The sequence below is a fragment of the Protopterus annectens genome, chromosome 5.part1, assembly GCF_019279795.1.
Source record: "Protopterus annectens isolate FY-2018-M chromosome 5.part1, PAN1.0, whole genome shotgun sequence".
Lineage (NCBI taxonomy): Eukaryota > Metazoa > Chordata > Ceratodontiformes > Protopteridae > Protopterus > Protopterus annectens.
Window position 1 is genome coordinate 752,782,126 of NC_056736.1, and position 17,370 is coordinate 752,799,495.

At 39.2% G+C, this 17,370-nt stretch overlaps 1 protein-coding gene across 1 annotated transcript in view; it reads left to right on the top strand.

Annotated features, from left to right (window-relative positions):
• PPME1 (protein phosphatase methylesterase 1) overlaps positions 1-15,775 on the top strand; it is a 973,601-nt gene extending 957,826 nt beyond the window's left edge. The window contains exon 14 of the mRNA XM_044073394.1: positions 14,106-15,775. Coding sequence (XP_043929329.1) covers positions 14,106-14,124 — 19 coding nt within the window. The 3' untranslated portion in view covers positions 14,125-15,775. The remainder of the gene's footprint in view (positions 1-14,105) is intronic.
• Positions 15,776-17,370: the final 1,595 nt, after the last annotated feature.

The following is a 17,370-nucleotide window of genomic DNA, read 5'->3' on the forward strand; positions in this document are numbered from 1 at the left end:
ATGCTTGTGTGTCCCAGTAATATAATACTAGGTTCATAGGTTGTTCTGCATTGGATGCTTGTGTGTCCCAGTAATATAATACTAGGTTCATAGGTTGTTCTGCATTGGATGCTTGTGTGTCCCAGTAATATAATACTAGGTTCATAGGTTGTTCTGCATTGGATGCTTGTGTGTCCCAGTAATATAATACTAGGTTCATAGGTTGTTCTGCATTGGATGCTTGTGTGTCCCAGTAATATAATACTAGGTTCATAAGTTGTTCTGCATTTGATGCTTGTGTGTCCCAGTAATATAATACGAGGTTCATAGGTTGTTCTGCATTGGATGCTTGTGTGTCCCAGTAATATAATACTAGGTTCATAGGTTGTTCTGCATTGGATGCTTGTGTGTCCCAGTAATATAATACTAGGTTCATAGGTTGTTCTGCATTGGATGCTTGTGTGTCCCAGTAATATAATACTAGGTTCATAGGTTGTTCTGCATTGGATGCTTGTGTGTCCCAGTAATATAATACTAGGTTCATAAGTTGTTCTGCATTGGATGCTTGTGTGTCGCAGTAATATAATACTAGGTTCATAGGTTGTTCTGCATTGGATGCTTGTGTGTCCCAGTAATATAATACTAGGTTCATAGGTTGTTCTGCATTGGATGCTTGTGTGTCCCAGTAATATAATTCTAGGTTCATAAGTTGCTCTGCATTGGATGCTTGTGTGTCCCAGTAATATAATACTATGTTCATAGGTTGTTCTGCATTGGATGCTTGTGTGTCCCAGTAATATAATACTAGGTTCATAGGTTGTTCTGCATTGGATGCTTGTGTGTCCCAGTAATATAATACTAGGTTCATAGGTTGTTCTGCATTGATGCTTGTGTTTCCCAGTAATATAATACTAGGTTCATAGGTTGTTCTGCATTGGATGCTTGTGTGTCCCAGTAATATAATACTAGGTTCATAGGTTGTTCTGCATTGGATGCTTGTGTGTCCCAGTAATATAATACTAGGTTCATAAGTTGTTCTGCATTGGATGCTTGTGTGTCCCAGTAATATAATACTAGGTTCATAGGTTGTTCTGCATTGGATGCTTGTGTGTCCCAGTAATATAATACTAGGTTCATAGGTTGTTCTGCATTGGATGCTTGTGTGTCCCAGTAATATAATACTAGGTTCATAGGTTGTTCTGCATTGGATGCTTGTGTGTCCCAGTAATATAATACTAAGTTCATAGGTTGTTCTGCATTGATGCTTGTGTGTCCCAGTAATATAATACTAGGTTCATAGGTTGTTCTGCATTGGATGCTTGTGTGTCCCAGTAATATAATACTAGGTTCATAGGTTGTTCTGCATTGGATGCTTGTGTGTCCCAGTAATATAATACTAGGTTCATAGGTTGTTCTGCATTGGATGCTTGTATGTCCCAGTAATATAATACTAGGTTCATAGGTTGTTCTGCATTGGATGCTTGTGTGTCCCAGTAATATAATACTAGGTTCATAGGTTGTTCTGCATTGGATGCTTGTGTGTCCCAGTAATATAATACTAGGTTCATAGGTTGTTCTGCATTGGATGCTTGTGTGTCCCAGTAATATAATACTAGGTTCATAGGTTGTTCTGCATTGGATGCTTGTGTGTCCCAGTAATATAATACTAGGTTCATAGGTTGTTCTGCATTGGATGCTTGTGTGTCCCAGTAATATAATACTAGGTTCATAGGTTGTTCTGCATTGGATGCTTGTGTGTCCCAGTAATATAATACTAGGTTCATAGGTTGTTCTGCATTGGATGCTTGTGTGTCCCAGTAATATAATACTAGGTTCATAGGTTGTTCTGCATTGGATGCTTGTGTGTCCCAGTAATATAATACTAGGTTCATAGGTTGTTCTGCATTGGATGCTTGTGTGTCCCAGTAATATAATACTAGGTTCATAGGTTGTTCTGCATTGGATGCTTGTGTGTCCCAGTAATATAATACTAGGTTCATAGGTTGTTCTGCATTGGATGCTTGTGTGTCCCAGTAATATAATACTAGGTTCATAGGTTGTTCTGCATTGGATGCTTGTGTGTCCCAGTAATATAATACTAGGTTCATAGGTTGTTCTGCATTGGATGCTTGTGTGTCCCAGTAATATAATACTAGGTTCATAGGTTGTTCTGCATTGATGCTTGTGTGTCCCAGTAATATAATACTAGGTTCATAGGTTGTTCTGCATTGGATGCTTGTGTGTCCCAGTAATATAATACTAGGTTCATAGGTTGTTCTGCATTGGATGCTTGTGTGTCCCAGTAATATAATACTAGGTTCATAGGTTGTTCTGCATTGGATGCTTGTGTGTCCCAGTAATATAATACTAGGTTCATAGGTTGTTCTGCATTGGATGCTTGTGTGTCCCAGTAATATAATACTAGGTTCATCAGTTCTGCATCGGATGCTTGTGTTTCCCAGTAATATAATACGAGGTTCATAGGTTGTTCTGCATTGGATGCTTGTGTGTCCCAGTAATATAATACTAGGTTCATAAGTTGTTCTGCATTGATGCTTGTGTGTCCCAGTAATATAATACTAGGTTCATAGGTTGTTCTGCATTGGATGCTTGTGTGTCCCAGTAATATAATACTAGGTTCATAGGTTGTTCTGCATTGGATGCTTGTGTGTCCCAGTAATATAATACTAGGTTCATAGGTTGTTCTGCATTGGATGCTTGTGTGTCCCAGTAATATAATACTAGGTTCATAGGTTGTTCTGCATTGGATGCTTGTGTGTCCCAGTAATATAATACTAGGTTCATAGGTTGTTCTGCATTGGATGCTTTTGTGTCCCAGTAATATAATACTAGGTTCATAGGTTGTTCTGCATTGATGCTTGTGTGTCCCAGTAATATAATACTAGGTTCATAGGTTGTTCTGCATTGGATGCTTGTGTGTCCCAGTAATATAATACTAGGTTCATAGGTTGTTCTGCATTGGATGCTTGTGTGTCCCAGTAATATAATACTAGGTTCGTAGGTTGTTCTGCATTGGATGCTTGTGTGTCCCAGTAATATAATACTAGGTTCATAGGTTGTTCTGCATTGGATGCTTGTGTGTCCCAGTAATATAATATGAGGTTCATAGGTTGTTCTGCATTGGATGCTTGTGTGTCCCAGTAATATAATACTAGGTTCATAGGTTGTTCTGCATTGGATGCTTGTGTGTCCCAGTAATATAATACTAGGTTCATAGGTTGTTCTGCATTGGATGCTTGTGTGTCCCAGTAATATAATACTAGGTTCATAGGTTGTTCTGCATTGGATGCTTGTGTGTCCCAGTAATATAATACTAGGTTCATAGGTTGTTCTGCATTGGATGCTTGTGTGTCCCAGTAATATAATACTAGGTTCATAGGTTGTTCTGCATTGGATGCTTGTGTGTCCCAGTAATATAATACTAGGTTCATAGGTTGTTCTGCATTGGATGCTTGTGTGTCCCAGTAATATAATACTAGGTTCATAGGTTGTTCTGCATTGGATGCTTGTGTGTCCCAGTAATATAATACTAGGTTCATAGGTTGTTCTGCATTGGATGCTTGTGTGTCCCAGTAATATAATATGAGGTTCATAGGTTGTTCTGCATTGGATGCTTGTGTGTCCCAGTAATATAATACTAGGTTCATAGGTTGTTCTGCATTGGATGCTTGTGTGTCCCAGTAATATAATACTAGGTTCATAGGTTGTTCTGCATTGGATGCTTGTGTGTCCCAGTAATATAATACTAGGTTCATAGGTTGTTCTGCATTGGATGCTTGTGTGTCCCAGTAATATAATACTAGGTTCATAGGTTGTTCTGCATTGGATGCTTGTGTGTCCCAGTAATATAATACTAGGTTCATAGGTTGTTCTGCATTGGATGCTTGTGTGTCCCAGTAATATAATACTAGGTTCATAGGTTGTTCTGCATTGGATGCTTGTGTGTCCCAGTAATATAATACTAGGTTCATAGGTTGTTCTGCATTGGATGCTTGTGTGTCCCAGTAATATAATACTAGGTTCATAGGTTGTTCTGCATTGGATGCTTGTGTGTCCCAGTAATATAATACTAGGTTCATAGGTTGTTCTGCATTGGATGCTTGTGTGTCCCAGTAATATAATACTAGGTTCATAAGTTGTTCTGCATTGGATGCTTGTGTGTCCCAGTAATATAATACTAGGTTCATAGGTTGTTCTGCATTGGATGCTTGTGTGTCCCAGTAATATAATACTAGGTTCATAGGTTGTTCTGCATTGGATGCTTGTGTGTCCCAGTAATATAATACTAGGTTCATAGGTTGTTCTGCATTGGATGCTTGTGTGTCCCAGTAATATAATACTAGGTTCATAGGTTGTTCTGCATTGGATGCTTGTGTGTCCCAGTAATATAATACTAGGTTCATAGGTTGTTCTGCATTGGATGCTTGTGTGTCCCAGTAATATAATACTAGGTTCATAGGTTGTTCTGCATTGGATGCTTGTGTGTCCCAGTAATATAATACTAGGTTCATAGGTTGTTCTGCATTGGATGCTTGTGTGTCCCAGTAATATAATACTAGGTTCATAGGTTCATAGGTTGTTCTGCATTGGATGCTTGTGTGTCCCAGTAATATAATACTAGGTTCATAGGTTGTTCTGCATTGGATGCTTGTGTGTCCCAGTAATATAATACTAGGTTCATAGGTTGTTCTGCATTGGATGCTTGTGTGTCCCAGTAATATAATACTAGGTTCATAGGTTGTTCTGCATTGGATGCTTGTGTGTCCCAGTAATATAATACTAGGTTCATAGGTTGTTCTGCATTGGATGCTTGTGTGTCCCAGTAATATAATACTAGGTTCATAGGTTGTTCTGCATTGGATGCTTGTGTGTCCCAGTAATATAATACTAGGTTCATAGGTTGTTCTGCATTGGATGCTTGTGTGTCCCAGTAATATAATACTAGGTTCATAAGTTGTTCTGCATTGGATGCTTGTGTGTCGCAGTAATATAATACTAGGTTCATAGGTTGTTCTGCATTGGATGCTTGTGTGTCCCAGTAATATAATACTAGGTTCATAGGTTGTTCTGCATTGGATGCTTGTGTGTCCCAGTAATATAATACTAGGTTCGTAGGTTGTTCTGCATTGGATGCGTGTGTGTACCAGTAATATAATACTAGGTTCATAGGTTGTTCTGCATTGATGCTTGTGTGTCCCAGTAATATAATACTAGGTTCATAGGTTGTTCTGCATTGGATGCTTGTGTGTCCCAGTAATATAATACTAGGTTCATAGGTTGTTCTGCATTGGATGCTTGTGTGTCCCAGTAATATAATACTAGGTTCATAGGTTGTTCTGCATTGGATGCTTGTGTGTCCCAGTAATATAATACTAGGTTCATAGGTTGTTCTGCATTGGATGCTTGTGTGTCCCAGTAATATAATACTAGGTTCATAGGTTGTTCTGCATTGGATGCTTGTGTGTCCCAGTAATATAATACTAGGTTCATAGGTTGTTCTGCATTGGATGCTTGTGTGTCCCAGTAATATAATACTAGGTTCATAGGTTGTTCTGCATTGGATGCTTGTGTGTCCCAGTAATATAATACTAGGTTCATAGGTTGTTCTGCATTGGATGCTTGTGTGTCCCAGTAATATAATACTAGGTTCATAGGTTGTTCTGCATTGGATGCTTGTGTGTCCCAGTAATATAATACTAGGTTCATAGGTTGTTCTGCATTGGATGCTTGTGTGTCCCAGTAATATAATACTAGGTTCATAGGTTGTTCTGCATTGGATGCTTGTGTGTCCCAGTAATATAATATGAGGTTCATAGGTTGTTCTGCATTGGATGCTTGTGTGTCCCAGTAATATAATACTAGGTTCATAGGTTGTTCTGCATTGGATGCTTGTGTGTCCCAGTAATATAATACTAGGTTCATAGGTTGTTCTGCATTGGATGCTTGTGTGTCCCAGTAATATAATACTAGGTTCATAGGTTGTTCTGCATTGGATGCTTGTGTGTCCCAGTAATATAATACTAGGTTCATAGGTTGTTCTGCATTGGATGCTTGTGTGTCGCAGTAATATAATACTAGGTTCATAGGTTGTTCTGCATCGGATGCTTGTGTTTCCCAGTAATATAATACTAGGTTCATAGGTTGTTCTGCATTGGATGCTTGTGTGTCCCAGTAATATAATACTAGGTTCATAGGTTGTTCTGCATTGGATGCTTGTGTGTCCCAGTAATATAATACTAGGTTCATAGGTTGTTCTGCATTGGATGCTTGTGTGTCCCAGTAATATAATACTAGGTTCATAGGTTGTTCTGCATTGGATGCTTGTGTGTCCCAGTAATATAATACTAGGTTCATAGGTTGTTCTGCATTGGATGCTTGTGTGTCCCAGTAATATAATACTAGGTTCATAGGTTGTTCTGCATTGGATGCTTGTGTGTCCCAGTAATATAATACTAGGTTCATAGGTTGTTCTGCATTGGATGCTTGTGTGTCCCAGTAATATAATACTAGGTTCATAGGTTGTTCTGCATTGGATGCTTGTGTGTCCCAGTAATATAATACTAGGTTCATAGGTTGTTCTGCATTGGATGCGTGTGTGTCCCAGTAATATAATACTAGGTTCATAGGTTGTTCTGCATTGGATGCTTGTGTGTCCCAGTAATATAATACTAGGTTCATAGGTTGTTCTGCATTGGATGCTTGTGTGTCGCAGTAATATAATACTAGGTTCATAGGTTGTTCTGCATCGGATGCTTGTGTTTCCCAGTAATATAATACTAGGTTCATAGGTTGTTCTGCATTGGATGCTTGTGTGTCCCAGTAATATAATACTAGGTTCATAGGTTGTTCTGCATTGGATGCTTGTGTGTCCCAGTAATATAATACTAGGTTCATAGGTTGTTCTGCATTGGATGCTTGTGTGTCCCAGTAATATAATACTAGGTTCATAGGTTGTTCTGCATTGGATGCTTGTGTGTCCCAGTAATATAATACTAGGTTCATAGGTTGTTCTGCATTGGATGCTTGTGTGTCCCAGTAATATAATACGAGGTTCATAGGTTGTTCTGCATTGGATGCTTGTGTGTCCCAGTAATATAATACTAGGTTCATAGGTTGTTCTGCATTGGATGCTTGTGTGTCCCAGTAATATAATACTAGGTTCATAGGTTGTTCTGCATTGGATGCTTGTGTGTCCCAGTAATATAATACTAGGTTCATGGGTAGTTCTGCATTGGATGCTTGTGTGTTCCAGTAATATAATACTAGGTTCGTAGGTTGTTCTGCATTGGATACTTGTGTGCCCCAGTAATATACTACTAGGTTCGTAGGTTGTTCTGCATTGGATGCTTGTGTGTCCCAGTAATATACTACTAGGTTCGTAGGTTGTTCTGCATTGGATGCTTGTGTGTCCCAGTAATATAATACGAGGTTTATAAGTTGTTCTGCATGGATGCTTGTGTGTCCCAGTAATATAATACTAGGTTTATAGGTTGTTCTGCATTGGAGGCTTGTGTGTTCTAAAAATCACCATCATGGTGGTTTCCTAGTTGAAAGGGGTAAATGCTCTTGGGAGAACAAGGTACCTTACTGTCCAGTGACTCCTTGTAGATCCAGAGGCAGTGATAACTGCATGGAATGCAGGAGTGTGTTTTATGTTCAATCACCAGACAAGGGCCCCCTGTTTTCCCTTCCTGCTGAGTTAATATAATACTAGGTTCATAAGTTGTTCTGCATTGGATGCTTGTGTGTCCCAGTAATATAATACTAGGTTCATAAGTTGTTCTGCATTGGATGCTTGTGTGTCCCAGTAATATAATACTAGGTTCATAAGTTGTTCTGCATTGGATGCTTGTGTGTCCCAGTAATATAATACTAGGTTCATAGGTTGTTCTGCATTGGATGCTTGTGTGTTCCAGTAATATAATATGAGGTTCATAGGTTGTTCTGCATTGGATGCTTGTGTGTCCCAGTAATATAATACTAGGTTCATAAATTGTTCTGCATTTGGATGCTTGTGTGTCCCACAAATCACATGGGTGGCTTCCTAGTTGAAAAGAAAAAGTGCTGTTATGGGAAATCAGGTCCCTAACTGTCCAGTGACTCCTTTTTGGTCTAGTGGTAGTGACAGCCACATGGAATGCGAGAAGGGATTCTGTGTTCAGTCCCCCAGTTAAAGCCCCAGGTTTTCCTTTCCTGTTGAGTTGTTAACACAATACTAGATTGTTCTATAAATAAAAAAAATTGTTGATAATCCCTCTTGAGAGCAAGTGCTTCTTTTTTAGGAGTGAGTTGGGACGATCATCTGGGCATTTGAAATTCATCAGACTCACTGTAGGCAATTTTAGGCTGTAGGACTCAAACTCTGGACTGCATCAAGGTGTAGGTTTAACAGTGCATAGTCTTAAATCCCTGCAGCAAATTAACAAGTGTTTTTCAGTTTATGAGTTTTGGTAAAATATTTCTGTATGTGTTCTGCATTTTCTAGTGTTGTAGATAAATGCACATATATTATTCAGGTCTGTTGTACACATTTTTGTAGAAAGCTAAACTTTTTTCTGTGCGTTTGCTCTCTAAATGGGACTCATGTTAAGGCCATTGTTACAATAAGATTCATAAAACATTGGAGTTGCTAGCAGACTGATGTCTGCCTGACTAGGCTGATTCCCAGAAGTCTCATACTTTGTGTTTCCGACTGAAATGTCCTATATATGAAGATGGATCTCATTTATAAGATTTACATTTCACAATGTCTGCTTTCACATCAGGACCATACAGTTGATGTTCTGAAACATCGAAGATGAAAGATAAATAAAACATGTTTTTGCAGGGTAGCAACCCCCTGTGCCTAACATCCCCTACTAATTATATTTTATTATTTATTTATTTCATTTTGATGACCGGGAAGGTCCACTGGGCTCAGGAGTCCGTTTTCAGTGGAGGCCCGGGGAGAAAAGCTCCACATTACATAGTAAACATTAAAATACAACAGATAAAATTAAGATTAAAAAATGCAGATACATTAAGATACAACAGATAATATTAAGGTTTATGGATGCAGGTAAATTGTAATACAGAGACAGTATGAGGTACAGTAGTTACATAGCATGCGAGTCATATATTGACATGGTTGGTTAAAAGGTTACATAGAATCTGAGTCTTATTATGGCAGAATGGTAGAACAAGCATACATGTTAGGGAGATAGAAAAAGGGAGAGCAAATTATTTACAATATTTACATTATATACACAAGACAACAGTAAAGAATAAGTAAAATCCATGGAGCAAAGTTGTTGGAAATAGGAGTATGGAAATACAATTGGTGTAGAGAGTAGAAGGTTAGGTGGGAGTAGTATGGAAACGCAATTAGTGTAGAGAGTAGAAGGCTAGGTGGGGGAAGTGCAGTTGCACTTCCAATCAGAGAACAAGTAGGAACGGAGTTAGGTTTTGAAGTTGTCAGGGTTTTCTGTCATTCGTAATGAAGGAGGGAGAGAATTCCATTTTTGGCTAAGGAAGAGGACAGGAGGTGCTGTCTGGTAGGTCGCTTTGGTGTGTGGACAGTGATTAGGCTTAGGTGAGCAGATCTAAGTGGCCTGTTAGGGGTGTATGGTTGTAAGATGTTGGATAGTGCAGGACATTTAGAGGGGTTAAATAATAGCGTATGGGCAGTAGTAAGTTGGAGGTAGTCTAGAAGGTTGAGAAGTTCTAGCCAGTTTAGTGAGTGAAGGGCAGAGCAATGGTTGGAGGAGTGTTTGGCTTTGATGGTGAATTTTGAAATTTTATTATAACAGCTTTCCATTTTGGAGGAGATGGAGCCAGATAAGTTAGTAGAGGGGCGCACCATACATTAGTGAGGGAAGAACATAGGTAGTGTCAAGGGTTTGTCTAGTAGAAGGAGAGATAGTGGATGTTTCTGTATAGCAGGCCAAGTTTTTGATGTGTTTTCTTGATGTTTAGTTGAATATGGGTGTCAAATTTTAGGTTTTCATCTATAGTGAGCTCAAGTAGTTTGGCATAAAGAATAATTTCTATGGTTGAATTGTTATGGCTTCTAATTTGGAAGGAGTTTTTGTCAAGAGGGAAGGATTTTGAGAGTGGGGGAGTAGTATTTTGAATTTGTTAGCGTTTAGAGATGGGTGGTTTTGGAGCATCCAGTTCTCAGTGGTGGAGAAAGCAGTTTGAGTGTATGATATAAGTTCTGGGAGGTTGGTGGGACAGCAGATTAAAGTGGTGTCGTCGGCGTATTGTAAGATTTTAGTATTTGGGATGGCAGAGTGGAAATCATTGATAAAGATGTCAAATAGCATAGGGCCAAGAATGGAACCTTGGGGAACTCCAGTGGGGGTAGGAAGGAAGTTTGAGGTGCCTTTCCTCCATTTTACAGCTTGAGATCTGTCGGATAGGTAACTTGAGAACCAGGATAAGGTATTGTGTGAGAGGTTGAGGTTAGCAAGGTGGCTAAGGAGATGAGTATGGGAGACAGTATCGAAAGCCTTGGAGAGATCTAGTAGAACTGTTGAAACTATTTTTCCAGTGTCATGGGCATGGTTGACTATATCTAGGAGTGAGAGAAGAGCAGTTATAGTGCTATGGCCAGGACGGAAGCCATGTTGGGTTTGAGAGATGAGGTGTTTTTTGGGAAGGAAGAGCATTAGCTGGATGTACACCAACTTCAGGATCACACCACAGTGGAGAAAGAAAGGCAGATTCCCCAATCCCCACTTTACCATGACCTCTGTAAAGTCTTCTTGTCCTGCTAAACATTTAACCTTTCAGAATGTCGAACATATGCTCCCGATTTTGTGAAAGTCTGTCAGCCTTATAAGTTACACCAGTGAAGACCTACTCCAGCATACCAAACAAAAGGGACAGCATTCTATGCTCTGTTCAGTTCTTTTGTTTGCTGTGAGCTGCTATGTATTTTAGCATGTACGTGTACCATTGCTCATTTCTGACTATGGCCCCAAAACTTCTGTTAAGAGTCTTCAAAAGGTAATTGCCCTGTTGGGGAAGAGAGCCATTATAAATGTGGGCATAAAATCCTACATAAAGATCATCATTCTAAATGCCTTTTTTGTCTGGGAGAGACCCACTTGTGGGTGGATTGCCAGATCTCTACTGAGTTTATTAGAGAAAAAAAAAGGAAAAAAAAACAAACTTAAAGCATGATGGGTGCAGGAAACCTTGTGGTTTGATGTCCGTAGGTGTCAGACTCTGTCCCAGATTATCGTTTTGCAGTGTGATCCACTGGTACCTTCATTTGTGGCTAAATAAGACCAACTTCTCACAGGACTTTCTCTGTCGCCCCACCTTTCCACTGTCACATTTACCAGGGATGTGCCAACCCAGGGGTAAAGGGCATTTGTTTGAGCAGATGGTCCAAGGGAGATGGGCAGACCAAGAGCCTCCTTTTACATAAATGTCCTGGTGATGAGGGTGGTTTTACTGTATTGCATGGCTTTTCAGAACCTCCTTCCCCAGGGCGCAATTCCTGTGCACTTCAATGTTGTAGTGTTGTGCTTTACATAAACAAGGGAGGGTTCCCTATTGGAATGTCTGGACTCGCAGTGCCGACAGGAGAAGAGTCAATGTCAGACATCACTCCTCTCCTTTAAACTTATTATTTTCCAAAGGGATGATGGGGGCAAGCCCTCCTATATCCCCAAATGTATCTAAACCAACTCTAAGATGGCTGTACTTTGGACATGATGAAATACTGTGAGAAATGGTAATCCAGGATTTGAAATATCGAAGGCTGGATTTTTGGTCATTCAGTCTCCACATCGTAGGTGTCAGCATTGCAAGTCCTGACATTACAAACGGTTTCCGTTGCAGCCTGAGTTATGTTCTAGAAGAATTAACTCTACTTCAGTTTGAATCTGCAACCAGAATAGACCAGAAATTATTTAATTGGAAAACATTCTGTGAGGCATTTAGATCTGCCAGAAGTGCATCTGAGCTTTCAAGCCTTATCTAATTCTCCTAACTTGGTATTTTAGAAGGACACAGTTTGCCTTTGAACTCAGCCAGCATTTATTTCAGACTTAACCTCAGGTTTGAATTTAAAGCAGTCCATCAGTTTGGCAGTTTTCTTTCCACAACTTTCTGGTAAAGGAGAATGCTGGTTGCATTATGTAAATTTTCACAAGCAGTTATGGCTTTATCTGTACATCACTAAGTATATCCGGAAGGATGACCCACTTTTCTAATTTGCTCCTATCTGGATAACTGTTTGACTACATCTTTTCTTCTTCCAAATACAACAAAACTTTAACAGGCAAGCCAAAGTCTCATTATGCAGCAGCCGTTTCAGCTTTGTTAGTTGACTTTAAAAAATTTCTGTGGATGACATTTGTGTTGCAGTGATGTGGGATTTGCTGCACACACTTATGAGATGCTACAGGATGAGTGTCATCACCGGAGGGAACTGGAGGTCATTGAAATTTGTGCTATGATGGATGGCGGCTTTTTCCACTGTTGTGCGACTGTGGAGTTGGTTTATGCAAGTCAAGGGGGTGTCGGGGGTGTGGAGGGGGATGCTCCTCTATGAAAAAAAGTCTTGAAAAACATGTTCACTGAAAGTGGTTTTCACCAATTCACATTTTGCATTTGTCTGTCAAAAAAAATTCTTTAAATAATCCTAAATCCTCTCCATATCCAGGTCAGTAAATGGAGCCACCATTTTTCTTGGTGTTCAGTCATACATTCTCCCAAGAGTAGCAGCATGAGACTCAGTCCTACTATCAAAGAAGACAGACTGAATCATGTTAAGGTGTAATTTTGTTTACTTATCATAGTGTCAGATGTTCATAATCCAAATCTGAACATTTTAGCATATCTGACCACCTTTCAGTTACAATCTCAGATGTATCTAGCGTATCCTTCTGGAAGCCTGTAGGGATGTGCCTGTACAGGCCATGTGGTATGTAGAGCTGTTTAGAGAGCTGATAGGCTGTGTTTGGAGAAAAAGGGAAATGTGAGGCATTATGGGATAGAAGGGAAGAGTTTGAGCCTAAAGTGCATGCCAGTCCTATCAATGAGAACAGACACGAGTCAAGACCATCTCATGTTATTTTAAGTACATAACGTTTATATATACTACTTGACATAAGTCAAGACCATCTCATGTTATGGTAAGTACGTAACGTTTATATATACTACTTGACATGAGTCAAGACCATCTCATGTTATGGTAAGTACATAACGTTTATATATACTACTTGACATGAGTCAAGACCATCTCATGTTATGGTAAGTACATAACGTTTATATATACTACTTGACATGAGTCAAGACCATCTCATGTTATGGTAAGTACATAACGTTTATGTATACTACTTGACATGAGTCAAGACCATCTCATGTTATGGTAAGTACATAACGTTTATATATACTACTTGACATGAGTCAAGACCATCTCATGTTATGGTAAGTACATAACGTTTATATATACTACTTGACATGAGTCAAGACCATCTCATTTTATGGTAAGTACAGAACGTTTATATATACTACTTGACATGAGTCAAGACCATCTCATGTTATGGTAAGTACATAACGTTTATATATACTACTTGACATGAGTCAAGGCTATCTCATGTTATGGTAAGTACATAACGTTTATATATACTACTTGACATGAGTCAAGACCATCTCATGTTATGGTAAGTACAGAATGTTTATATATACTACTTGACATGAGTCAAGACCATCTCATTTTATGGTAAGTACAGAACGTTTATATATACTACTTGACATGAGTCAAGACCATCTCATGTTATGGTAAGTACATAACGTTTATATATACTACTTGACATGAGTCAAGACCATCTCATGTTATGGTAAGTACATAACGTTTGTATATACTACTTGACATGAGTCAAGACTATGTAATGTTATGGTAAGTACATAACTTTTATATTGTTATGATGCTTGTCGTTTTTAGGTGCTGCATGAAGGCACCTATAATTTTGTATGTGTCCTAAAGCTTGCTGCTTTTTGATCACCGTATAGTTTGTACATATTTTCATGATTCTTTACTATATAGTCATTTTTTTGTTATGTAAATTCCTAGTATGTATTATCAGTGTTGTCTTTTGTCTTTACAGTGTATTTCCTGCTTGCTAATGGATCCTGCGGCCCACAGCACTGAATTTCTCTGTAAATATGTTGCACCAGAGGCCACTGTGATGTATGCACACGTCTGTCATTCACCCAACTCCTGTAACTGGGGGAAATCGACACAAATGCACAAATAGAGATTGTTGTTTCAATTCTGCAATGTTTGTTTAATTAGTATGTTTTGCTCTCTTGGATGTTTGTAAAGGTTTTTGCCTAGAGCATCCAAGATTCTTGTGTGCACTGCAGGGGAGTGGGGACTGATGCCACGTGCCGTCGTGAGATGCTCCGGGAATGAGCCTTCTCTTTTGGTTCACATGGATGGATCTTAGCTGGTTGCATTGCAGTGCTGCAGGGTCAAGGTGCAGGGTGTGTGGGCGAGTGGTTGGCACTGCACACGACTGAACCTTGGTGCTTATCCTTGGTCCCCCTCCCACTATCACTGTAAGTCCATGATGCTGTTTATCATTATTTGTCTTTAATTTTATATTTGTAAAGTTTAGTTCACCTGAGTTGTGGTGATTTGCTGATTTTGTTTTTGATAGTACTTTGCTTCAATGTCTTCCTCATCTTGTTTGAAAAGAAAGAAATTGCACCACTCCATTCTACTCAGTGACATTTATGTGGTCATTTATGTCTTAGATCAGGGACCCTTCACTGTTGGTGCTGTTATCACCAAAGTGGCAACTGCTCCAAAAATGGGTTCCCCTATATAGCTTCCATACCATCACTAGAGACTTTGGTTGGCATTTCCATCACTGGGAAGCTGTACACATGTCAGGTAACAACTGCTTTACATTGTTCCACTGGGTAACTTTTCCCTGTAGGGCTTTCACTTTATTATGTTTGATCTGGCAGCCACACATTAGCCCATGTGAAGGTAGGCACTCTCAGATTGTTTACTTTGCACTGCATTTTAGTCCATTGTGTCTATGTAGGTATTTGCTGCATTGCTACTGTTACCTACTGAAATATTACACTGAACCTTTTGGCGGCATATACCCTAGACCTCTTCTGTTTGCCAAGCTTTGCAGAAAAAAAACTCTCCAGCCAACATCTGCTATCCCTTCCCCTGTATGTCATCATCAGGATACATTCTGGATTGGGTAGCTTAAATTTCATTTTGTTTCCTTCTGACACTAGTGAGTGTATAAATCTGGAGGAGTAAAACCTTTTATTTTTGCTAGTTGTGAAGTAAACAGTAGGTTTGGGTCATGTTTGTATGTTACAAAAGAACCTGCATTTCCATCTTTATGTCCTGCTATACGTTTGTCTACAACGTTGGAGTGACATGAACATCTTTCTGTGCTAACTACATGGTAAAACTGGTAACAGTTGTGTTTTTTTATTTCCATTTCACTTAGATTAAGTTTTAGTTATGTAGTTAAAGTAGAGCTTTTATTCCATATCAGTAGACTGGGCATGCATTGCACTGTGTATAAAGTTAAATTATTATATATCTTTAGTGTGTTGAAGGTACCATTTCATGTTGAGGGTGGCGAGAGAGCTTGTTTTTGGAACATGGCTGCTACTACAGTAGTGCGTCTATGTCACGTTATCGAAATTTTACTACATTGAATCACTAAAGGTCGGCCACTAGTGATCGATGTAGTAAAACATCGAATAACGTTAAAAAAAAAAAAACAAACAAAAATAAAAACTAACTAACGTAGGCGGGGGGGCAAGCCCTCCTGCACCTCCCACCCCCCCTACTTAAATATTCCAACTTCGAGACCTCACTACATTGAGGTAAATGGAAATCTCCCGCTATGGAGATTTCCGTTTACCTGCATGATGTTCTGCACTTTTGATGATGTGCTGCTGACAGTATCAGCTTCGGTATTGTCGGATTTCGACATCGTGAAGTAGATCCACAGTAGTTACTATAAAGCATATGGGAGTTTGGTACTATATGTATTTTTCCAAAGATAGTCATATACCAGAGTTTGCTTTGGGCTGTCTACTATAGCTTCTGACCAGAGAAAAATTAGTTTGCTAGACATGTCTATTAAGGGACCCAGCATTACAGTTATTTCTGACACCGCTTCCATGTGTGGCCTTGGGCAGTATTGATGGGAGTACATTTGTTAGTGTAACTTTTTTTTTTGAGTTGGAAAACTGCAGATTTTTAATATTCTGCTACTTGAAGCGTGACTGTTCTGACAGCAGGTTTATGTGCGTCTTGTAGTGTGGAAAGAATCTTGCCTTTTATCCAAAAGATCTTTTTTGGGGGAGGTGTAAGAGCAAATCACAATATTCAGTTTAATCAGTTGATTTGCTTTGTTTTTTCCAGATCAGTTTTTTCATCAGCCGTGTCCTTGTCCCTCTGAAAGCCTTTGCTGGTCACATGACAGAGTCCCACAGAACCCTGGTTGGTGTGCGGCACTGATGTGTAGCTATTGTTGCTACGATCCATTATTAGCTGTCGTCACTCTCAGTATTTTGCATCTCCACCAGCACCAGCGTAATTTTGTCTGCATATGGGATAATGCATGGGGACTGTTTTATTTTTTTTTCTTTTAAGATCGGTCAAACGTTAAAAATGTTAAACTGTGATAGTGGAAGGCAATTTCCCTCTTGATTACAAGAAGTAATTTTTTCCCATGATTGTGTCATAACTGCTTTTTTTCAAAATTGGATAACTGAATTAGACGACACACTTGAGAAAAAGGATAAGGTTTTTAAAATCTGGCAAAAGTAAATCAAAGGATCTGGAAAAAGGACACTAATCTCTAGTTCTGGCTCCATTTCTTAGGAGGATTATCCTGACTCCATTTCTTAGGAGGATTATCCTGATCTTGAAAAAGCTCCTAAAACAAAGGGCAAGAAATTATCAGAAACACCAAAATTCTACTGTACAGCTGTGGTGATTCTGAAAAGATAAGACTGCTTTAACAGTACCTTTTTCGGGTACTTTTGTATCCCTCTGTGATCGTATCTGATCCCGGGATCACAGAAGTGGAAGGAGCTAACACTTGAGCAGTACCGGGCTTGGCCCATTATAACTGTATCTAATTCAGCCCTGCTTTAATCCATCATCCTTACTTAAAGATATCTGCAAAGGGATGTTTTAATAAAAACAACCATGTAACCTATAATCTGGCATTTGGCTTAGAGGATTAAGGAGCCATTAATGAGCTGTCTCCTGTTGCCTCCATTGCCAAACTGTTTAACTCTGAGCAAGTCAGACACCACTCCTGGGCTTAGTCCGAAAAAGGTCCATGGAGATTACTGCACCTCAGGTAACAAAATAAA